Source organism: Tinamus guttatus, unplaced genomic scaffold, assembly GCF_059628265.1.
Source record: "Tinamus guttatus ecotype Peru unplaced genomic scaffold, ASM5962826v1 Tinamus_guttatus_pri_ptg001272l, whole genome shotgun sequence".
In the NCBI taxonomy this organism is placed as follows: Eukaryota; Metazoa; Chordata; class Aves; order Tinamiformes; family Tinamidae; genus Tinamus; species Tinamus guttatus.
The window spans coordinates 853,886-878,013 of record NW_028289806.1 but is presented as its reverse complement, the minus strand read 5'-3'; the positions used below and the strand labels follow the sequence as shown (position 1 = coordinate 878,013).

General features: G+C 43.7%; 1 protein-coding gene across 2 annotated transcripts; it reads right to left on the bottom strand.

Annotated features, from left to right (window-relative positions):
- Positions 1–846: 846 nt before the first annotated feature.
- Positions 847–20,026, bottom strand: HIPK1 (homeodomain interacting protein kinase 1). Of its 2 annotated transcripts, none has more exons than XM_088538913.1 (16): positions 19,914–20,026; positions 18,489–19,566; positions 13,595–13,718; positions 11,254–11,373; positions 10,342–10,428; positions 9,867–10,051; positions 9,349–9,511; positions 8,627–8,852; positions 7,636–7,757; positions 6,633–6,767; positions 3,908–4,050; positions 3,564–3,746; positions 2,981–3,196; positions 2,463–2,701; positions 1,953–2,089; positions 847–1,655 (listed from the first exon to the last, which is right to left on the bottom strand). In XM_088538913.1, exons 2-16 carry the CDS (start codon positions 19,562–19,564, stop codon positions 1,173–1,175), a joined length of 3,639 nt encoding a protein of 1,212 aa, XP_088395039.1. In that variant the 5' UTR covers positions 19,565–19,566; positions 19,914–20,026; the 3' UTR covers positions 847–1,172. The 2 variants fall into 2 exon arrangements, with proteins under 2 accessions (XP_088395039.1, XP_088395040.1); XM_088538914.1 differs by having other exon boundaries at positions 847–1,391.
- Positions 20,027–24,128: the final 4,102 nt, after the last annotated feature.

Genomic DNA, 24,128 nt, shown 5'->3' with positions numbered 1-24,128 from the left:
CCAATACAAAACTTCTAAAATAGTTTTAAATTCAGTAATAAACTTTAAAATCTGGATTTTTTTTCTTTTTTTTTTTCAATTCCTACATGCACGTACTGTATACAAGTCTTAATAAGAGCGCTTTAAAGAAGCTGTTGACATATCCAGGAGGATACGTTCACAGGAGTATAAAAAGCTGTACACATCAATACAGTGATGTTTCATTGCATTTCAATTGTTCAACTTCCTCCTAAATTAATCATATGTGGAAAAAATACTAAGGAAAAAAAAAAAAAAAAGGAACAAAGAAAAGCCCTGTGCTTTCACGAAGGAATCCAGCTCCATTATAGGACCAGCATCTAATATGCTGCAGAAACAGAATTTCAATGCAATGCAGCCTTTCATTCTCAATGAGGAGCACAGCATTTTCGCAAAGCTGCTGATTTCTGTTACACAGTGACATCTTGATTATAGTTTGAAAAGCTTAAAACATGTAATAATTAGAATTCAGCTGTGGTGTAGAAACACAGAATTTTCAAGAAAACAAAACAGATTTCAGGGTTTACATAGACTCCTGAATATTTGTTACTAGCACAAGGCAGCTGCTTCTATCAGTCCTTAAACAAAGCAGAGAAGTAAACAAAAATTTTGACAATAACGTATAAAGAGATGTAATGCCTTTTGCAGAACCAGCAATTTGTTAGAGAGAAAGTGAAAACAGAGAACAAATGTTAAAATATTAAATTTGATTTTAAACTGCCCTAGCAATGTTCTGAGAAAAATATGCATTGTATTTTTGTGGCAATATGGATTTGTGCAAGCTGCTAAAATATAACCTACTAGGTTTTTGTTTAAATTAAGCTAATGAAAAAAATCATCAGAATACTTCAAGACACTGATTTTTCTTTTTCCTTTTGATTAGCATAACTGAAGAATTTTAAATAAATGGGAATATGATTTTTTAAAAAAGCATCTATAAAAAGTAAGTAAAATCTTAAAAACTTAATTAGCAACCTCCATACTGGTAACAAAGCATGGTGCACAGTTAGTGACTGAACTCATGAGACATTTCTGAACAACACACAACCAGATCAGCGAGAAACAAACCCCAGGCAGTCATCACCAGGTAAAGGTTCACCTGAAATCCTTTTCCAAACTCTCTGGCCTGTTGCAGGACAGTGCTCTACTGTGATCTACAAGTACGAGTACTGGTTGATCTTTGTAGGGCTCAGCGGATATCCAGTGTAAATTGCAGATCCTCTGGAAGCACCAATATAGGACTGGGGAGCAAACTGGTGTTGGTACTGGGCGGGCGGGACGTTTGCAGAGGTCAACAGACTTGGACCAACACTCACGGGGACCTGATGGACGAGCGTGCTGGGGTGGGCATACGTGGTGTGCCGTGAAGAGCCCTGAGGGGAGAAGAGATGCGCAATGGACGTGGTGGAGCCCAGCGTGGCCGCAGTGGTTGGAGCGTAAGTGTACATATGTGGCTGGCTGGACAGATGCGCGTTTGCTGTTGCTGCCGCCAAATGGGGATGCACCGGGCTGCTGTGCTGAAACGTGTAGGGAGCCTGAGAAATAGTTGATGTGAGGGGAGCCACATAAGCCTGCTGCCTACGTGAGACTGCATTTCCGTTTCTCTCCTGCGAGGCCAGCACTGTTGTTTGCTGGTTCTGCAAAGAAGTAAATGAGGTTAGTAGGTGTTCTCAGGACAAAGCCCAGTGGAGAGGAGTAGTGAGGAAGGGTTCAAACAGAGCCTCCCAATCAACACCTGTATTCTAGTTGCAGGATTGACTGGTACTTCTGTCAGATCTTCCCTTCCATGAAGTCAAGACACCTGCAGCTCTCTGATACCCTCAAGTGAATTCAAGAACGGTTAAATGTAGTTACAGAATCAGATTACTCTCCCTCCTGATGGGCTACACCTGGGATTCCAGAGTGCACAGGCAGTTCCTGAACACAACACTTACCTGACTGAGATTGAGGGGCTGCATGCCATTCGTCACCACACGATGCGATCGGTACCCAGTAGGTGTTATACAGCAACCTGATGATTGCCCACTCACAGAGGCCACTGGCTTGGTCTTACTGGTACTGCTCAGGACACCTGAAAGATTTCAACAGATTAGCCCATTCTTCCATCTCGCACCCTCTGTGCAGTGATAACCAGCTTAGGTAACTCAAGAATACACAGGAGTTATTTCTATGACAGGGCTGTTTCTTGGACTACAATTTAAAATCTGATTGAAGAAGAAATCAATGGGAATTTTTACAGTGGGAATTTATTTGTAAATACAGCCTAACACATATATGAAAGGTAATGCACCAGTGAATCTGAAAGCACCAAAGTTCATGATCTCAAAACACCAGCTGTGAAACCTGAAGTTGCTGGAAGCCTAATGCAAATTGTCCAAAACTATCAGGGATAAGACAGCATCTGTGGCAAATGTCACAAAGCAACCTGTGAGAATATAACCTACCTGAAGCCTGGGTAGCTACAATGCAGTCATTAAGCTGTGTTTTCAACGGCGGCACAATGATAGTCCGAGAGCTGGAGCTATCAGCTGCTCCCCTGCTAGGCAGCTCCAGGACACCACTCGTACTCCTGAGAGAGGAAAGTGGGTCTGCAGCATAGGGGCTGTTCAGAGAGGAGTCGGAATCGGGGGAGTCATTAAGAGTAACATAGCTGATGACATTGGACCTCTGCTTCATGCCCAAACTGCAGGAAAAACAACATCAATAAAAACACAGAAGCATTTTAGCTTTTCTCACAAGACATATGGAGATCTCCCTGTGGTATCTCACACCCTCCTACTTTATGAATGAGATTCTGGTTAATAGAAAAACAAACACCACAGTGGACAGGATACAGAATTCTCTGTCTTACGCAGTGTTTCTTAGCATAGCCAGGGCTCTGTATATAGTGCTCTCCAAACTTCTGGGTGCCCAGTCTGAGCTTAAGACAAATCAATACAGGCTTCCTAAATGAACTTCCTACCTGGCAGGTTTGTATTTGCTGTCCTCCTCTTCATCAGTGTCGCTGCGAATGGTGATGACACTGACAGGAGGGCTTGGAGTGTCTGGGATAACAATGGGCTGGTGCTGCTCCTGCACTGGGACAAGGACGTTGGAGGAAGAGGAGGTGGAGCGCAGAGGACTGCTTCCAATGAGCGAGTAAACTTGGGAGGGCACAGTCTCTAGAGTTGAGCTGGACCTGGAGAAAACCAAGGCAGTATTCAGCTGGAGCTCAGCAGCACGGGACACACAAATCAGCAGCATTAAGAACAGACAGGCTCCAGAGCACACAGACAAAAAGAAACGTCTTGAAACACACACGGAGAACATCTGTGCAGACTCCTTCATGGAATTAAATTCCTACACATCCAAGACAGGATCCGTGCAGCCAGTGATGCTCTGAGCAGAACTGATTCATCTGCACTGTGGGAAACCTGCCACCCCGTTAGTCAGGTTTCAGTTCTATAACTTGCATTGCTATAACACCAACAGGCCCTGAATGTGCAAAACCTCCCTACAACCAATAAAACACTTGGTCAGTCACACTCCTGATTCAGCTTGCTTACTTGGCTGAGCTTGGTGCTGGCTGTTTGTTCTTCTTTGCTGCAACATTGCTGCTTTGCTGCTGTCTCACAACATGAGCAACTCCAACATTCAGGGGCTGTGTTGTAGCTAAAGTCACATGGTTGGTCAGCAGTGATGGCTGTTGCATGAGCGCGCTGTACTGATTTCCATGGGAATGTGCGTTCCTGGGGCAGGAAGGGAAAAAAGAGACACCCCGACCCTGTGACAACACTGCAGGCACTGCAAGCTGCCCCCAACAGCATAAAGCTGCCTTACAGTTCTGAAGGGTAAAGTTCTGTGCACGGCACACTGCACTTCTCACATTTCTATGGGACACAGCACCCACCTCCAGTCGGCTAACTGCTGGCTGCCGCCGATCGCCTCTGGAATCACAGCTGTTGGCTGAACGGAGTTGTGCAGAGCAACCCCCGGGAGCTGCTGCCAAGTGGAAGGAAGCAGTATCTGCTGGGTTCCCCCAGGCCAGGCTTGCTGCAAAACAGCAAACAGAGAAACAGATTCACTAGATTTTGGTTCCTACAGACAGGGGAGAAAAAGAGACTTGTTCCAGGCAATAAATTGACTTGTGTAGATTGTTAACTTGCAGAGATAAAGATGCATCACTTCCTCAAACAGTCTCAGCCCAGCAAGAGAACAGGAAAACCAGAGAAAGAAGATTCCCTGATTGTGGGGTTGTCCCTAACTTTTTGTGTCATAGATGTCACCCAGGGAAGAGGGTGGTGTTAATATTGTACTGCAGAAAGAGTGCCTGAAAAAGAGGAGGCAAGATTAGCCTGCATGCCAGGCACACTAGGGTGTTCAGGAATGTTTTTTATGTAACTTTATGCACACTGCCTTGCTGAAAAATTCCGGAATATGATGCCGATTTAGTTATTTCTGCTTTTCTGGATTACAGGATTCAGTTCAAGATAGCTGAGACAGTGTTATTATTACAGAAATTCACTCAAGCTCAATTAAATCACTGAAGCAGAAAATGTAATCAGTACATTAAGGAAAGGTGCATCGAGAGACCTGTTTGGTTACCCAACAGATGTATAAAACTAGTTTCGGTTAATTAAGGTCACTAACTTTCCTCTACAAATTGATGAAATGCAACATTTTCTGGAAAAAAAAAAAAGCTCTGCAGTACAATATTTCTTTGATTTTGAACACATAAGACTCTCTTTCTTGCAGTTTAAATTGCGAAACCATTAACACCCACTGTCTTAAACAAAATATTTCTGCAAGTAACAGACCTACTTATTACAAAACTGGTTCCAAAACAAGAGGCCTTCAAAGCACAGAACTGCTAAAACCTCTGCCAACATAAGCAGAATAATAATAATGAACAAATAAAAAGAGAGAAATATGTTAAAAGTCACACCATGCGTCTTTCCAAAAGCTAACACCTGCACAAGACAAAGCAGAGAGTTTAATACAGCAAGACCTAAATTCCCAACGAGAGGCAGAAACCGGGCCTTCCAAGCGACGAACTGTTTTGACAGAGGAAGGACAAAAATACGCAAAGCTTAGCAAATGGCTAATGCAAACTCAGGGAAAGCAGCAGGGGAGAAGTGTTGGAAGCACTAAAGGTGAGCAAATTCACGCCAAAGGCTCCCAGAATCCAAACAGAAATAGTGAGTTCTCCATAGAACACAATGCTGTTATATAAACTCAGAATCCAGGCACATTGTTTAGGGACAGCTGGCTCTGATCTCCTGTTGCTGCACAGGGGAGCTGAATGCCAGACCCGCTGCACATGCACAGGAGAACAGATCTAATTTGACTGTTGAATCAAAAGCCCAAATAGACTTTTCAAAACATCACTGATAACTCATTTGTGTCCCAAGCTCTGCTACAGTCACCCTTGCCATTTTCAGAACCTAAACTCCAGCCTTTCAGCAATCAAAATTCACGAGGAGGAAAGGAGATACATCCCTGGGTCTTTTTAGCTTGGAGTTGTGACCCAGGAGAACCCATTCTCCTGCCCTCAGAAACAGGGAGAGGTTAACTCAGAAGAACTCATATGAGAGGGTTTTAATCCCATCCTCATCCAGTATGGCTCGAGCAAATTCCGCTTCAGGAGAGGTTTCCATCTTGGAAGAAAATGACACTCATGCTACCACTTTAAAGCCACAAGAAACAAAATGGTTCATATAAGAAATGGAATGTGCTTTGGAAGACACGTGAGGATACAGTACTTAAGCGCACTGCAATGTTTTCATAAGCTTCACTGATCTGATTCTGGAGTTTTACAACAACTTCCTTGTGGCACTTGCAAAGCTGTTCTGAGGCAAGTGCCAGATGAATACAGGAAAGGACAATTTCGAAAACATACACTTTAAAAGACGTGTTTATTCCCATCCCCCATCCTTTTAATTGTTTGAATGATAACTAGTTATTCTAGAAACTAAAGTCCACCTTTAATTTCAGCCAAGAAATACAGTAAGAACTGAAAGTATCTGTGAAGAACAGTATTTTTATCTGGATGACGCAAGCTACCTGTGATTGACTATAAATGAAGGCCAAAAAAACACTGTCAATGTCAACAGAGGCTAAGAGAAATTGACTGCTAAAAACAATAAACTAAAAAAATTGCTATTATAGAGATTTAGTCTGTGCTTAATGACCTGAAATATTTCTACACTCAAAGAAGATTTATAAGTCTTTAAAACAAAATATGCAGCTAACTTGCCAAGTAGTTCAAATTCTGGTCATCCAGGTACCTGTAGCAGAGTCAAGCTAGAGGTTGATTCCTTTATATTCAATAATCAAAGGCAAAGATAAGATAGTAAGTGAAGAACAAGAACTATTATAACTCTTCTATAGTCTAGCTTAGAAGAGCTTTATAATACTAGGCTAGTAAAAAATAATAGTCAATGGATCTGGATTCTTTACAGAGCCACACTAAACATCAGAGTCAGACAGTGCTTCAGCAATGTTGGGGAGGAAAACAACAAGACATTAAGATGTAGCAAGAACACAGCCACAAGATGGCACATGCTTCCATGCCTTCTGCAAGTCTAAGTTAAAACAAAAACTCAGTTAGTGAACACAATCAAGGAGGCAATTACCAGTACTGCAGCCGTCTGTTCTACTAGCGCTGGCCGGCCGGCTGCGCAGTTCAGAGTAAAGGGGACCGCATACTGCGGCGTGATGGTGGCTACTTGAGGATGAAGAGTTGCTACCATTAGTGGTGTACAGCTTCCCTGAAACGTAGATCAGGCAGTGAGTGAAACAAATGTACCGAGGCAGGTAAGTGGGTTCAGCAATAGGGACAGAAAGGGCTTCACCACCCTGGCATTTTATGGTGCTTGAGCAGATTCCGGTATTGTAATGGATGCAATGAAACTGATACTCTGGCCACGTTCCTCTAAGCAATCACATATCCTTGAGGGGAACCCAGGAACCAGGGGATTTGGGAACATGGTCTTCCCAATGGCTCAGTTAAAAAAAAAAAAAAAAAAGAAAACAAGCTAGTGTTCAAGTATTACCGTACTCTGCTCACAACAAGTTCCAGAGAGAAAGTTACACTGTCTCTTACATATGCTGCACAAAGCTGTAACACAACCTTCACCCTTAGCAGGACACAGCATTCAATACTGTACCTCAAAATCAGGTACAGTACTCTTGGAAAGAGATAAAACAAGGAATTTAACACAAGGCACCACAGGTCTTTTGCAACATTGAAGAGCATGGTTATATGTGATGAAATTACCAAGACATGTATTAATCCATCAAATGTCTAATTAAAAACTGGATTCTTAGTGTACAGTCTGCACAGATGAGATTATAACATGAATCATCTGTATTGCCACTTCTTACTGAGATCACTTCTTAAAGAACTGATGTAATCTCTTTTTTAAAAAAAAATCTTAAGAGGTAGGCAAAAATGTACACTGTCACCTCTAAGGCAATATAGACCAGCAGACCTTTGAGAGTATTCCGAGAACTGATCTGCACTCACCCCCAGCACCACACTGCGAGCCAAATTCTCCTGGACGGTGGTAGGGACTGCGGTTAACAAGGGTTTTTTGTTTGTTTGATTGTTGTTGCCTTTTTTTTTTTTTTTTTTACCTGTGTAAGAACTCCAGACTGGATCTGCAGTGGCTGTGCTGCAGGTGCTTGGGGTACAATCGGGACAGCATTCTCCACCCTTACTGGGAACCCAGAGTGCTTTGTAGTTGCCTGAAGTCCAGCTGTTAGGAGCAAGAACAAAATATAGTTAAGACGCTTTATTATTCCCCACCCCAAAATCCAATTCCTACCAGGTAATCAGGAAGGATGAAAGACAAGGTCAGATAAAAAGAAAAGCTGTTCCCTTTGACAAAAGCCCTTAATAAAACACCAGCTGGAGTAAATATATCTCCAGTCCCAAAATGCCAAAGCACAATGATGGATAATCAGTTTTCCAACACTTGGCCGTGGTCAGGTCTGCAGTCTTGTTTCCAGATAGAAGTCCTTTACACTTAGACATCCAACACTGTGTTGCTTGAGGCTAAGCACAAACCTTAGGCCATCAGTTCCTGTTTCACATAAAACAGTCCACACTAACACAATCCAGATAAATAAGTAAATAACAGAACTTTCTTGGATTAACACAGATATGCTCATGCTACCTTTATTAGGTGCAATCTGGGATTGTTTACTGCTTCTTAGAAAACTACACAATTACAGCTCTGCTTGTGAACTGAGACTCAAAGAGTAGATATTCGCTCTTGACATTCAAAATATAGCACGTATTTTCTCATTTTTAGGTAGGTCTCACTCTTCTCTTCATTGCTTTCTGAGGAATGTTGTTGTGTTCAGTTTGGGGGGAAAAACTGGTTGAGCAACTGGATGAAAACTGCAACCTAGGCGGGCAAGATATTGTCACCTGTTCAAGCACAACGTGAAAGAGAACCAAATTGTCTACGCACATCTGACCTGATTTTGCACTCACACCTGATGCAAGACTACAGCACGACACACAGAGGGTGTTCTGTTGTAGTTCTCAATTTAGTCCAGACCACAACATCCCCCTTTTATCAGATTGAAACTACAGTTCCAAAAGGTTTTTTCTACTTACTTTGAAAAGCAGGGGGACAGACAATGAATGTTTGCTGGAACGGGTCAGTCTGTGTGCAGATCTGGGTGGTTCCAGGCTGCAAGGAAACACTCTGTTGTGCCACTCCTGCAACTGGTGCGGCAGATGATGGATACAGAGCAGACTGATAGTTTAGCAGCGAGACATCCGAGTTTGCCAGGGAAAGAGTAGCAGCAGCAGCAGTAGAATTGGAGGCCAATACACTGGCCTAGACAACAAAAATATACAGATTTAGATTCAGAGGTGACCCTCATACTTGTTACAAAACAAATAACAGAAACTATCAGGATTATACTGTGAAGTAAGCACCAAGAAAAGATTGAACATAAAAAGCAAAAGACAATTTGAGAGAAAACACGCGGACAACACCAACTACATTAAATACAGCTGTTAAACACAAAGTTTAAAAGCCATCACAACGTTTGTAGAGTTGAACAAAAAAATCTTTCATGTAGCGACAATACATGGCCAGTCAGGTTGTATCGACATGATTCTATCAGTATATAGAACATGCTATATATCAGTATATAGTATAGTATATACAGCTAGCATAGGGCCAAGTTTTGTTCAGCTGTGTAAGCCTCAATGTAAAATAACTAATTTTGCCCCAGTTATTTTGCTGAACAAAATGTGGCCTGACGTCTAAAAAAATCAGACTGCTACATATCCTATATTGCTATAGCACAGCTAAAGGATATACCTACCTGATTATGTACTGTATTGAGCTGGTTGTTAAAGCTCATTGTTAGATTTGTGCTTGTATTAGGAGCAACATGTGTTGTAAATGGGCTCTTAATCTGATTCACTGTATCATACATATTAACTCTTCGTTTGCAGATCTCCATATTTTGAAAGCAGGATTTCACACTGAAACAAAATGACAGAAGGGGAATATCAGAACATTTAATACAGTGTACCTCAACAGAGACTTGTGAGGTTTCTAACTACAGCTCCCTTAGGGCTTCCCCAACAGCAACCCCAAAACAATATCCCATAACTAGCAATAAAAGTGTACATTTTTCTGAGGTAAGTCCTGGTTAAATACCCTACTGACTCTCACAAATTGGGAAAACATGAAACAGTTGTTTCCTTGTATATGCCTTTGCCAGTTTCATATTAGCCAGAAACTGCAGAAAACAGCACGGGGAGAAAGCAGAAATGTGCTATTCTGTGTTTCTAATAAATCTTCAAGAAACAAAAAATGAAACTTGAGGAAGCTTACTGATTGCTGTGTGGGAAATCCAGTAGATGTGTCATTGTAACAAAAGGATGGTTCAAAGTCTTCAGCGGAGTAATTCTCTTATCTGCATCAATTGTCAACATTTTCTTCAACAAATCAATATATTCCCTTCGGTCAGCCTTCTCTGCCAACATGTCTGTCCCTTCCAAGTCTGTAGACATATTCACCTTGAAAACAAAAAAGGAATCATTAATGTGAATATCAAATCCATTACTACTTTACTACATTACTGCTACAAGTAACAATTGCATAACTTCACATTACAAAGAAATCTTTATTTTCTCCCTTAGCCAATTTAAGTACTACAATATCTCACACGGCTTCTTCCTTGCCCATGTTAATACAAGGAAGCGAAGCTTATACATGGAATTCACATGGGCCCCCTTTTTAGAGACTCCAGTATTTTTGTGTGTACTCAAAATGATAGTTATTTGTATGTTAAGATCTTTCCACACACCTGCGCCATATCATCCAAACAATTGAATATATATTTCCGAGCTTCTTTTGATTTTATTCCCGTCTCCAACTCATGCTCCTCTGGAGTCTACAAAACAAAGCATTTGTTAATAAAACATCTTGTATTGGAATAAGGACAAAGAAAAAGGAAAAGGAATAGGTGAACTATATATTTTCTTTGGTTGCCTTAAAAAAATAATTTGCTAGCAAGACAGAACAAAACAGCCATGGGTTCTCATTTCCTAATCTGGAAAGATTATTCACTGCAAGCTGAGACACTATCCAAGATGAATTAACATCAGTGGGGCACTTTGAGGATTCCTTGTGCAGTACCAAAAGAACTATAGTGGCATTAGGGAGCATCTGAGCAGACATTTTTTTTTTTGATTTTGATTTTGGGAGAGGAAAGGTTTTAAATATGTTTAGAAGTCTCTTTTTACAAAGGCAAAATTACCTTCATTTTGTAGGTCTGCTTTAAAGAGAGAGGGAAAAAAAAAACAAAAAAGCACATCTGACTGACTCTTTCCTGTCTTCTGCTAGTATATAAATAGATTTCTGTTAAATTAACAAACACCACCATGAAATATTTTCTGTTTTAGTCTTCTTGTTATCAGGAGATGACAACAAGATGACATACTTCACCAAGAAAGAGTAGGCCACAATAAGCAACCATTATCTCAATCACTTTAACACCCACTCTCTGCTGGTGCTATCACTCACAACTGCTATTGTTAGAGAAGCGCTAGGAGGTCTGTACAGTTTTGGAGGGGAAATACACAAATCAGCTATGTTTGAACAGCATTAGAAGCCAATCTTTAATTGGAATTTTTTTCAGAGTACACTAAAATTACATGTGACTTTACATCAAGTTCTCAGTGAATTAAACAGTTAAGAGTGAAAAAGACATACAAACCTTTAGCCTCCACAGTGGATATCCCAAATTTGGGTCTCTGTTAAAAAACCTGCTTGTTTTCGTTCCTGCACTGAGAAGATACTCTGCTGGAAGGCCTTGAGTTTGTGAAATATAACGAATCTAGGAAAGAAAAAGAAAAGTATAAAGGCTTCCAGGATATTGGGCTGGTAGTTAATGAAGTAGTTATCAGCCAGATTTGCTCACAATAAACAGGAAATTGCCTGTAAATACAGAATGCCCAAATAACTGAAACTAAAAAATTTAAGGGGACTATTCCAAGTATTTTTAAGGACACTTACCCTCTTTTGTCCTGTTATCTGCAGAAATTTTAGGCATTTAATCAATCTGCCTTATGTATACTTTTTTTGCCTAAATGTATGCAACTAGACTGAAGCTTCTGAGATATGGGTAAAGTACTGGGTAAAACCAGTGGTGTATCATATCAGCAACTCAAAGAGTATACAGTTTTAGAGAAAATACTGCATAAGTTACCACATGTGTGTATACTTAAAGGCAAAATTATCTCAGAACACTATTGTGACTGGCTACATAGACTCTGGGAATATGGTTTAAGAAAAATGTTATGGCAGACTCTCACTGACTAAGAAAGTAAGACCAAATCTCTGGCACAATCCATCCTCAAAAGCATTAATATACAAGTACAATTACAAGTATCAGCAACTACAACAAAAGGATTATTGAAAATGCACCCAAGTAGCAAAAATGGTATCAATAAGACACTGGTAAAGAGCCAACAGCTAAAAACAAAGCAGAGGTAAAAATAAGTCCTTAAAGGGAAAGAAAATTGCAAGATAAGACAAAAAATCAAAACTAAGCTTTCCCAAATATTCCAGATGTTGCCTGTATTGCTAATGCTCTTTCTTCTTAAGATGTACAGTGAGAAAGGTGACATTGCTTTTGTTATGACCATCCCTCTTCAGAAGTTTATTTAGGAGTTTAAAAAAATAAAAGGTAATAATCCTCTTACAAAAATGAGGATTGGAAACAGGGTGAAGGTAGCTGGGTTGGGTTGAAATTACCATATATAGTTCCTTTAATGTATCTCATTTCTTCCTCTTGCGTTGTTCTCCAGCAGCTGAACACCGCAGGGCACTAAGTTGTTTGGTATAGCTTGTGATCCATTTATGCATGTTCTGTTTTCATTTATGCCACAAAGCCATAAGTGTTTTAGATTAGTATTTTTCATAGTTATAATCAGTTAAACTAGGACTTCTGTCGCTTTTCTGAGACATAACTCAGAAACCTAACTTGTAACTCAGACATAATCCCATCCTGGCACATGAATTGCTTTGCTAGGGAGATGTCTTCAGAAGTTCTGCCTAGCTTTCATTTGCTGTGGCAGAATCTCGGAAAATAAGCAAGTCACCCTTGCTTTTCAGGGGCAATTCAGATATCGAAATCAGCCACATGAAGTCATACCTCCTGCGGCCTCAAAGGACTGCAAAATCCTGTATATTAAGCAATGGAAAAAAAAATCCTCCCCAACCACCTACATGCCCAGATAAAGTTCTCAGAATTACACAAAACTTATTGTGCAAGGAAACCACCAGGCTGAGCCTCAGTTTTTTTCTAACTCATTTTGCTCATTGAGGTACCAGTGTGTTTTTCGTTTGGAAATTTACAGTGCTGGGAAGACTACAACTGAGGCTTTCAAAAAAAAATTTGAGAAAGGTCGCTTTATCACATACAAAAAAGTATACCAAGCATTGTCACAAGGCATCACCATAAAAATCACAATGGAAAAGTTACTCTCAAAAAGACTTTTGTCCTTTTATAGGCAGTTGACTAGTCCAGGTAACAAAGCTAAGAACGTAGGTAAAAAACAATTAAACATGACTTTTCAGAAGCTTGTTCCTGTATATTAGAGAGAGCTTGGGGCCCACACTTTGCATAAAAATGAGGGCAACGGCAGTTATTAACAACACAGGAATGATAGGCCTGCTTTGTCTCTATGTGGAAAAGCTGACCTGTGGTGAAATCACAGAGGGCATTTCAAATCAGGACACACACCTCACTTTTGTTTTGACAGGAAGGTATTTCAACAGCGTTTTGGGTTTGGGAGGCAGGAGAATTAACTGTGAATTGCCTATGTATTATATGAGTACATTAAATTCAAGTAAAAACCATGAAGAATTCTGTGCTCTGCTGCACAACGACAAAAAGAAAAAGCAACAGGAAAATTACGGATTGAAAATGAGTTTAAGTTAAAAGACAATAGAGATCAATATCTGATAAAATTTGAAGCAGGACAGTTCGGTTCAGAGGCTCTGGACACAGATCACCAGGGTTCCGTCAGGACATCCCTGCACCCACCACGCACCTGATCATACTCGGATGCTCCTGGGTACAGAGGCCAGCCTAGAAACAGCTCAGCTATCACACAGCCTAGTGACCACATGTCGATAGCTTCACAGAAAGGTAAACCCAAGATGATTTCAGGAGCTCTGTTTAAAAAAAAAAAAAAAAAAAAAAAAGTGAAATCCTTGGATCAGAAATCATGTAGCTTGTTATTATAAATTACTCTAGATAATGCTCTTCTTTCCTCCAAGCACAAGTAAATTTGTGTGAAACTAAACGACTTTAAAGCAAAAGCCATTTCCTCAGGGGTCCTGACAGATCTACCTTTTTTCCACTTAGCAGCATGGGCTGTTTTTGCTTTATTGCCATGGTGGCCTCCAACACCCAGGTGGGAACGAGTCCAAGCTGGCCTTTATGTAACTGTGATATGAGATTACTAGCTGGTTTAATTACACAGGACAGAGTATTTATGGCTCTAGGCTTCCCTGAGACAGCATACAACCTTCCTGAGCAGAATCTGGAAGAAAAGCTCTGCCGAAAACACTCAGACCTCTCTCTGAAGAAGGCCCCATTACCCCAGGTACCAGCTATAGAGGCTGCCTGCTGTCATGTGGAAAGGAACTGCATCTGCAAAGCCAGAAAAAGCAGCTCTTTAGAAAGCTGCTCAGTTTCTACCAACTGTTTTTTGCATGGGGTTTGTTTGGAGAGTTTTGTGCTTAAAACAGATGAAGAGAGCACAGCTCGAGATTGTAACTGTTTTGCAAGGTTGTGTTACAGGTTTCTGGGCACTCAACCACATCTAATGCAAAACCTGCCTGCCTGGCCAAGCCTGACAGGAAAAGAAAAACCCTCAGCCTTCAGCATGGATTTACTTCTGCAAAAGTCTGAAATCGTAGGGGAATTTCTGTCTGGTATTGACTCATAACACAAAAAGGATGTGTTAGTGCAACTCTTCACCTCACACAGCACAGCCCCAACATGAACTGATGCTGTTTGGTTGGGTAATTTCTACCCATGCATTTGCATATGGCACAAAACTCAAGCACAGCAAAAGTGATGCGAGCTGATATGGGAGTTTACTCTGGAAAGTACAGGAAACGTTAAAACTTTGGTTTTCTTTATGCTTAAGTAATATCTATGCAAAAGACCACAAAATGTCCTAACTCTGGCCTATCTTATTTCTGGACATGACTCGGATAGCATGTCCCAGGGCCTACATGTCATTTGTCATGTCACACTGTATGCACCTCCATGAAACCAGTTCTCATTTTTCTGCAGAATACTGAAAACAAGACTTGCATAATATACAGGTATCAACAGACCACATGCACTTTCATCTACTATTCAACCTGAACATATCTCCCAAGTGCTTGGACATAGCAATAAATGACTCCAATCAATTCCCCTTTGTGCTGTGGTAACACAGACAGAGCTTTTGTTTAGGTGTGTACCAGCACAACTAGCCAGTCTCCAGAACAAAGATATTTGTCCCAGTTGTCCACGGTCTGAGAACATGCAAGATTTCCCCCACGACCATGCAAAGATGCATCATCAATGAACTACACTGATCCTCTTCCTTATCCCATACATTGTAGACTGTCCAGATTGGAGAGTACCCGAACCCATGATATAATCAATGCCACGTGCATAAATTTTCTCCTTTTGGACTGACAGACATAAGTTTAAATGCAAGTGGTTCGTGGAATGAGCAGAATATACCAATCCTTCACAACTGCCTGGAAAAAGTCCCACTGATTCTAATGGAAAGGGGTTAGTGTCAACAGAAGCTGGAGGTGATAGCTCATTAGTCTTTAACTACATACTCGAACAGACACATGTACTCTGAAACCTCAATATCAAAATGATAGTAATTTGAATTCTGTGCATTGTATTCCCTAGAGCTTAAACTAAATAAATGAACTTCTTGGAAGCCACCTGACTTCATGGGGATTCCAAGACAGGGCTGGTAAATTAGAACCTCTCTCATCTCCTGTTTCACCCTGCTGTCATTAGTGGCCTTAGGAGGTGGTAGTTGAAATGGGAGAAGACACTGAGGTTACTTTGATAGGTGGGCTGTCAAAGATTAAAGTGATCTTCACTATCTCAAGCTCTTTGAAATAGAAATCAACAACATTCTTCCTTTGCATATGAGCCTGCCAAATTCTGACTTCCAGGTTAGCAAGCATGCCCAGTCCTCTCAAGGGAGAGTGGGTTCACAGCAGCGGCAGAAAAAATCTGAAACTTATTTTCAACCTTCAAAATATACTACATTTATGTATGGATCTAGTCCTCCTCCCTTTGAGGCATGATAGCAATATGAGGCTTGTACAGTGGCAGCTAGCAACGCAGTGAATAATTTGCAATCCCTGCTCGAAGCTGGATTAGGAAGTAGAGAAAGTTAGATTTGGCAGCAGGCAAAGCTACTTCCCAGGCCAACATAACTGCGACAGAAATAGGGCACATGGCTGAAAGCAGAAGCAAGGAAGAGATCCTACTGCACACTACGAGTACCCAGGGCCAGCTCCTCGTGGCCTGAATTGTTCGGTCCTTGAGCTCAGCACCCTCAGTCGCTGGCACCTCTAGGCTGAGCCACAGGAAACACCAGGAGATGGGGATCTGAGTAAGGCTCGTGGGATAGACGCACTTACATGTAGCAGAGGGCACAAACAAAGCTCACAGTCTTCCCGGGGAATTTCACTTCTGCAATATGTTCACTTCCTTTTATTTTTTGTTCTCCCCAAGGAAAGCTAAAGCATCCATACCCTGCCGCACTTGGGTACGTATGTATGTAGTGGGAATGTACTCTACACTTAAAGTCAAGAATTGCTGCTAGTGGATTGCAGTGCTGCAAGACAAACTAGTCACCCCATAGAAGGGCGACTGCCAAAGTTATTCTACCTCTAGCCTTCAGTCTTTCAAGCCAAGAGTGTTCTAGTGATCTACAGCACTGAGCATAACTAGTAAAGGACTGTGTATTCGTCCAGGGTACAAATATCAGAAATTTGAGTTTGGCTGTTTTAGACTTCACTACATGGGACACAGCTGGAGATAGAGGTTACACAAGTGTCACTAACAAGGTTTTCAAACCAAAAAAGTCAGAACAGAACAAGGGAAGTTTATTTTTAATAGGCGACAGTGAACCAAATCCAGGATTGGTCTATACTGTTTTATTAAACACAGCTTGGAAACAATTTCAACATCAGATCACATCTGAAAACTAACTTAGCGTGAATATGCTTAAAGCAATCCAGGTCTTCCACAACTTGTTGGTTTCTCCACTGAATATGAATTTTAGTAATCACCATCATTAAAACTAATTATATAACACTTTAAATAGTGTATTTCCACATCACAGCATTCTTCAACTTCAGCAGAGCAGGCAGCCTTAAACATCATCTAATCCTAGGGTATCTGTCTTTCTAGCAGCGTTGGCCACCCCTTGCCAGGGAGGTGGAAGTGGCTTTGCGCTCAGCTCAGGGTGCACAGCAAAGAAGGCAGCTTCCTTCCAGCAGCCTTGTAAGATATTTATCATCCCTTGCTACTTCACATCAGCCCAATCTGTTTTTTTCCTGTGATACCAGAAACTGGGAGGCACTATAGGCCTCCCCAGACTGCTTTGCCCACACATATGCTGCACATCCCAGAAACACATTCTTCATCACAGGTCATCTCTTTCAATACAAAAATAACAACAACATTGCTAATACATTTAGACAACAAACATTTGAACAGACAATAAAAGACAATTGCAATAGAAAAAAAAAAAGTTTAGACTGGAAGTGATCAGTCCTCACCAGCTGGGAGAGGATCATTAGGAAAGCATTAAGAACAGGGTATAGCACATGAAAGAAGCCACACAGTAAGCTGGTACTAAGTGTTAAGAGGGAGCATAAAAAAAACAAAACAAAGAGTAAGGATATAAGGAGCATGAAGAACAAACAGAACAAGCCTGCAACAAGCCAGGCCTTTAAAAGAAAGCTAGGAGGAAAGGAAAGACATCAAACAGGGCACAGACGCAGGGTGGAGCATCTTGAGCCCTCTCCCTCATCCCAGCTGGAAGGGCTAGATACCGGCTAAGTTTTGTGTCGAGCGAACTCGCATTCCAGTGAAAGCAACCCCCAAAACACAGCACAGGCTTGTTCAAGTGCCTCTGCTACACACTATTAACAGAACCATGTTGCAGGAATAATTGAAAGAAAAACCACAACTTGCTTTCCCTATACAGCCTCCGAGTATTAACAACAGCTTGCCCAAAATAAGGGATTTTTTTTATTATTTTGAATTCTGGGAAGACTAGAGTGGGGCTGAAGTCACTTCTACCTTTTGCTAAAAGCAGCACAGATCCAACTCATAATCATCTTAGAACTACTGGTCTCATGAAAATATGACCTATCAAGTATTGATACAGGAAGCTCAGTGTTTGTCAAGGAAGCTCAGACTCAGTTATTCTTTACTAGATGAGAATAAAAAAGGACAAAAGGAAATTGGCCTCCCTTTAACTTCTATTCTTTCTAAATGACTCTGGCTAAAGGTGTAGCTTCAGACTTTGACAAACAAGACAATATTTACTACACACTAGTAATGTACTACTTCCCTGGATCACTTCAACATGAATTCAGGGCAGGTAAATTAATTTACTGCACTGACCTAGAGCGAGAGGAAGGTATTGAGCTGGATATGCCACAGCTGCAAAGCAGCAGTTCTGTTTATTTACATATAATTTTCAAAAGAAAGCTCCCTCTGGAGAGGAACCATGTGGGACACAGGGTAGGCTGATCACTTCTTCCCCTCCACTCCCCCGCCTGGAATCAGATTTTAAGGCAAAAGAGTTGAGCAGTATTTGTCAGTGCAATCCCCAGCATCCCACTAGGATCAGCTCAACTCTGACAGTGCAGCACATAAAAGACAGTACTTACCTGTAATAGCGGGACTGCAAGTAAGTGGAGCACACCGCTTTGGACACATGGCTGGCCGAACCAAAGTCTATCACCTTCACTCTATAGGGCTGACGGGCAGGATCCACCAACATGATGTTTTCTGGTTTCAAGTCAGCATGTATCAGACCTAAGCTCTTTAGCTTCATCAAGGCAGTAGCCACTTGCTGCAGAATTGGCCGAATGTATTTCAGAGGCAATGGGCTGAATTTATTTTGCTTTAAGAAATCATATAAGTTCTGTTCTAGCATCTCAAAGACAAGACATGTATGATTCTTGTGTTGAAAGCATTCATAGGAGCGAACAAAGTTATATTCATCAGCATTCTCACTGCTCAAGCGAGAGAGAATGCTCACTTCTATCTGGCCCTGTCTAGCATAGGAAGGATGGTTTTTCAAGATTTTGATGGCTACAATCTCCTTTGTGCTACGCTTCCAGCATTTTGCCACCTGCCCAAACGTCCCTCGGCCCAGGAATTCCAAGACTTCATAGCTGTTTGTCATAGAGCACAGGATCTCATGCTGAACCAGCTGATAATCCCCTTCACCACTGGAACTGCTGCTCTTAGTGGTTACCGTGGTGGTCGTGGCCGCAGCACCCACCGCAGGTCTGTTTTGCAGCATGAGAGGTGGATGTTCCTCAATTATTTGCACACTACCGTTGCTGTCAACCTCTTCACTTTTCCTTTTTAATCCACATTTTTGGTAGGGTTCCAGTAAAGAAACGTTGCTCCTATGGGCTAGGGTTTGGCTGTTCTGGTAGGACACCGTCGCACTGCTGCCAGTGCTGTCTGCTGCTGTGACCACAATGTGCTCGACCGAAGAAGTGGGGAGAAGGAGGTTCTGCTCGTAAGGGGCAATGCTGAAATTGGCTACCTGATGAGAGGAGCTCGCCTGCCCTTGAGCGGACGGGAGGTTTTTGCTGTGGGTATAATACTTGTCACTGCTGCTCTGTCCCGACACATCCCAGGCAGAGGGCTCCACTTTCAGTTTCTTGGCACTGCAGAAGGCACTCGAGGATACTGACGGAGGGGAGAACACCTGCAGCTGTGAGGCCATACCTGCAGCGGGAGAGCACGGCTTGTCAGTGTCCGCGGCAGAGAAGGATTCTCTGTCTGCACGAGGCCCAGAGCAGCCGGTGCTTCCTAGGCCCTCAGCCCACGCCCGGCAGCCGGGTTAATCTCTGGGGCAGCCGCCACGAGGAGCAGCCACGGAGCATGGCACCTGCCACAGCACAAGCGTCGGCCGCTCCGCGCCCCGACGGGCCGAAGGTGCCGGGCAGGGCCCGCGGGAGGGCCCGGCCACCCCGGCAGAGCCGGCGTCCCCGGTGCGCAGCGCGGGCCAGGCCCGGGCGGGCCCCGGCGCGGCGGCCACGGACGCGGCCCTCCCAGGCCCGCCCCGCACTCACCGCCGGTAGGGGGGTCTCAGCCGCGGACTGGACCTGCCTGGGGGACACAGCGCGGTGCGGGGCCCCGCCGCGGGCGCATCATAGCCCCGCCGCGGCCGCCGGCCCGGCCCGCTCGGCCCGCGCTCGCCGGGGGGAGCCCCCAGGCCGCTCCGTCGCCAGGCTCCGCCGCGCCCTCACGGCCCGGCCGGGCTCCCCCCGCTGCTGCTGCTGCTGCCGCTGCTGCTGCCGCTGCTGCTGCCGCCGCCGCCGCCCGGGCCAAAGTGCCCCGCGGCCCCGCCGCGCTCCCGCCGCGCCGCTCCGGGCCGCGCCACGACAGGCCGAGGCAGCCGAGCGCCGAGCCCCGCGCGGCCCGTGACAGGCCGAAGCAGCCGAGCGCCGAACCTGCCCACGTGACGCGCGCCGCCGCCATGACACGGAGGCGGCCGGCGGCGGGAGCGGCGCGGATTCCTGCAGCCGGGGGAGGCCCCGCGGTTCCGGCACGGGCCCCCTGAGCGGGGCGAGCACCGACGTTGCCAGGTTCTCCCCGCTCCGCTCCCGCGTGACTTTGCAGTTCCTCCCTGGTGAGGGGGATGAACACGGCTTGCAGATGGCCTCGGCCCTCTGCTTCCCGCCTTTCCTGGCAGTAGTGCCCAGAGAAGGGGCATGGTCCCGCCTGCTGTGTCGCTGATGTGAGTGGAGCATGTGCACGCGGTGAAAATACTCTTATCTTCTTGGGCAGCTGCTCACAGAGCCCCAGACTCTCTGGGCCAACAGGGCTGCTGTTGAGCAAGATTGGTCTCAAGTTACTGCAAACTCATGGCTGCTTCGCTGGAGCCGGTGTGTGGCCATGGGTGTAGCAACCTAAGCAACGACATCCCAAATCTGGCAGAAGGAAGAGCAAATGTGCAGAAAAAAGCAACAGCCAGACTGCAGCTCCTGTGAAGGCTGCACCTCAAGTGACATTGGCGTGGCTCTGCTTTTTCTCTACATTCAATTGCTTTCTCTGGAATAATCCAAAAGAGCACAAAGCCAGACAACTGAGGTTTGAAATTAATTTTGCACGAGTGTAAAGCACTGACATGTGGCACTGAAAATTATGTAAACTCCCTGAATAAATTTTATTGGTGAACAAGAAAAGGACATTTTCCCCATTACACAATCTTTATATCTAGAAAATAGTAACAAGAAAATTTCTGGTACAGAAATGGGTGATGAGTCTGCAGCAGAAAGAACAAAAGGGAGGTAATGAGCACCTTGGCCTTGTGCTGTGGGAAGCAGAGCTCTAAACACTGCTGAGAAGAGAGCTCTAGGGCGTTACCTACAAAGCTACATTGTGACTACTTAATGCGGAGCACGCAAGCTATGTAAGTGCTACCTCTGTCCCTGCTGGGGACCTAAATTCATTAAGAGTGTGTTTCTTTCTCTCCACGGGAGAGCTAGGGCATTCCTTCATGGTTTTCCACACAGTCATAGAGAAGCTAGAGCATCCGAGCTGTTGTACAGGGTACTGACTGGCCTGGCAAGTACATGGACGGAGCTCAGCAGACAGCTCCCAATTCCAGCACCATGAGCCTGCCCCACCCTGATGACAGGCTAGTATCTGATCACAGTGCGTTAAAAGTGCTGAAAAGCTGAATAGACAACCTTGTGATTAAAGCACTTGCCAAAGGGAACTCAGCTCTATCCTAGCTCCTCTGTAGGCTCTATGAGACCTTGGGCGAGTTGCTTTGTCCCACTGGGACTTGTCCAGCTGGGGAACACAGATAAGCAGCTCAAGTTGCATATTTTGGAAGGGCTTTGGTCAGAGCACCCTTTTTTGTTGTTGTTGTTGTTGTTCCCAGGCCTTCTTACAGGGATGATTATAACAGTTTCTATGCACACAGTGCTAGATATTCCATAGCCAAGCAACACCTGGCTACAGCTTCGCGTTGTCACTGCTGTGAACAAAACCTGCCCGTGGCAGCAATGTTGACAGAGCTTCATGCAGTAGGGCAAACAGCAGCATGTTCAGACCTGGTGTAGGGGCTCTTTGACTGCAGTAACAGTTTCCTGTAAGCCAGACTGGTGGCAGGCGCAGAGGGAAGTTGTGGAGGCAAACATGAGGCAGAACAAGGCCTGTGAGTGGCCAGCTCTTTATTGCCAGGAGCCTCCAGAGCCCCACAAATCCCAGAGCTCTGCCACGGGTCACTTTGTTTGCCAGTATTTTAGAATAATCAATTATTGAAGTATTTATGTCTTAACACAAAGAAACATGTTTGGCACTCAAATGCCTCACACACCAGCTGAGCTGAAACAAGGGTCTCCAGGCTGACTGTTAGCCAAGACTCCCCTGCTTTTATTTTCTCTTAAATCTATGGAGAAGTTTCACTACTCCCTGATTCTAAATAATTTGATGATTTCCTTCTGAAAGGGCAGGAATTACTTTTTATGCTCCAGTGCCAGAATCCAGCATTCCTTCTGCAGTTTTGACTTGGTATTCAGATATATGGAGCAGATTCACAGCCTTTGAAGTCTTCACAATTTCCAGTTTTGTTTGTGTGACCGGAAAAAGCTCTGTTTTCAGGCCTCTGGAAAGCATTAACACTCTTACTATGCCATTTTGCTCAAAGGTTCACCTGCAAATTGTCTACTTCATTTAGAGAAGATGAGAATAGAAAAGACTGAATGCCACAGAACATCATTAGCAACATACCTAAATGTAGCAGTGACTCAGAACGCAAGCATTCACTCTGGGCCTGCAAGCCAAGAGCAGGTCTTGGAATCTGGGAGTTCAGACTCTGTTTCACTCACCTGTCAAATGAGTCACTTAAATTTCAACAATGTTAAAATACAGCCAGTGTCTCCAAGGCAGCCAGCAGCAGAGAAGATACTGCCAGTGCGGGGCAATGATCCTACTGGCAGTCTCAGGTGTCACCAAAGATGCAGGTGCCTCTCCTCATATTGAGATGATGGAGCTCTGCAGTTTAATTTTGACTGGCAAACAGTCCACACAAATCTCCGTAAAATAGGATGTAAAGACCACGGCAAAAGGCTGAAGCTGCCCATTCTATGACTTTTGAAGAAGTGTATTTCTAAGGAGAAATGCAGACCACTGCTCCAACCTTTCCAATGTCTCATTGGTAGGCAGCAATCAGCATTCTTATTAAGAGGCTTTGCTGATATTAGGGCATTAATTCTCCAGTACCCAGGAAGGCACAGGGCTGGGACCTAGGACTCATGTTTACCAGGCAGCTTTCCAAACATACTCACACGGGCTGTCATGATTACAGTTCAGTACAGCCTTGTTTTTAACAGGTGTGGCTACTGCATCTACAGGCACCTCTGTTTTTCATGAGCCCTAGCTTCACTTAAAGAGCAAACACTTCCTCGCTTGGCTTGGTTCAGGGAATTCAGTCTAGCTGACTGGCCCTCAGAGACCTTGCATGGCGCTACATGCAGGAGAGATTTGAATCTTGATCAGGAGCACGTGAAACATTTGGTAAGAAAAAAGTAGTGGCACGAAGGTTAGAAAAGTTGAGTAACAAGCTGGCTTGGTGCTCCAGGAAAGAGCCCGGGGATGTTTCCACTCTAGTGCTGCCATTGTGACCCTGTGGAGAACCAGTTTGTGATGTTTCCAGTGCAGTTTGGCAAGAATAACTACAGTGTTTTCACTTCCTAGTCACATACAGGCACTTTCCGTTTATGACAGGCAGGCTGTGGCTCTCTGCAGCTGACCTGCAGTGGGGAAGTGCCTGACCTTCCAACTAAAAAGAGTCAGTTTTGCCAGTTCTGCCAATATTCCAACACTTCGAAACAATGCTACAAAACTTCACACTTTGCAACAGTAAGTAGATGTTTCATTAGCTCCTATCCCATTTGCTATTGGCTGGAAAGTACAGGCACTCCACGGGAAAGCAAAACCTGTCAGAATGCTTACAGTTACCAGAAGCATTTTGCAGTCCAGCAGAAAGATTTAAACATGCCGACTTGAGCACAGAGACTGCAGAGGATATAGAAAGCCATTCTGAAAGGTGGAAAACAGGAAGGAAAGGTGGAATCAATAATTCCTACTTTCCTGGCTTGTGACCTGAAAGAGCATTTATAGTTAACATTAAGGTGATGCTTGCAGAAGAGCAGGGCTGCAGCCAGCTGCATTTGGCAAGAAGCGAAAGCAGTACTGTGTTTGGAGGTAGTGAGTAATTCATTAATAGATTTAAAGGCACTTCCTTTTATAGATTTCTTTAAGCATGTTTTTGA

Coding starts and splice junctions, on each gene's coding strand:
- HIPK1 (XM_088538913.1), bottom strand. CDS start 19,564: ATGGCCTCACAGCTGCAGGTGTTCTCCCCTCCGTCAGTATCCTCGAGT. Junction 9,512..9,866: donor GATTTCCCACACAGCAATCA/GTAAGCTTCCTC, acceptor ATTTTGTTTCAG/TGTGAAATCCTGCTTTCAAA. Junction 7,758..8,626: donor CTGTCCCCCTGCTTTTCAAA/GTAAGTAGAAAA, acceptor TGCTCCTAACAG/CTGGACTTCAGGCAACTACA.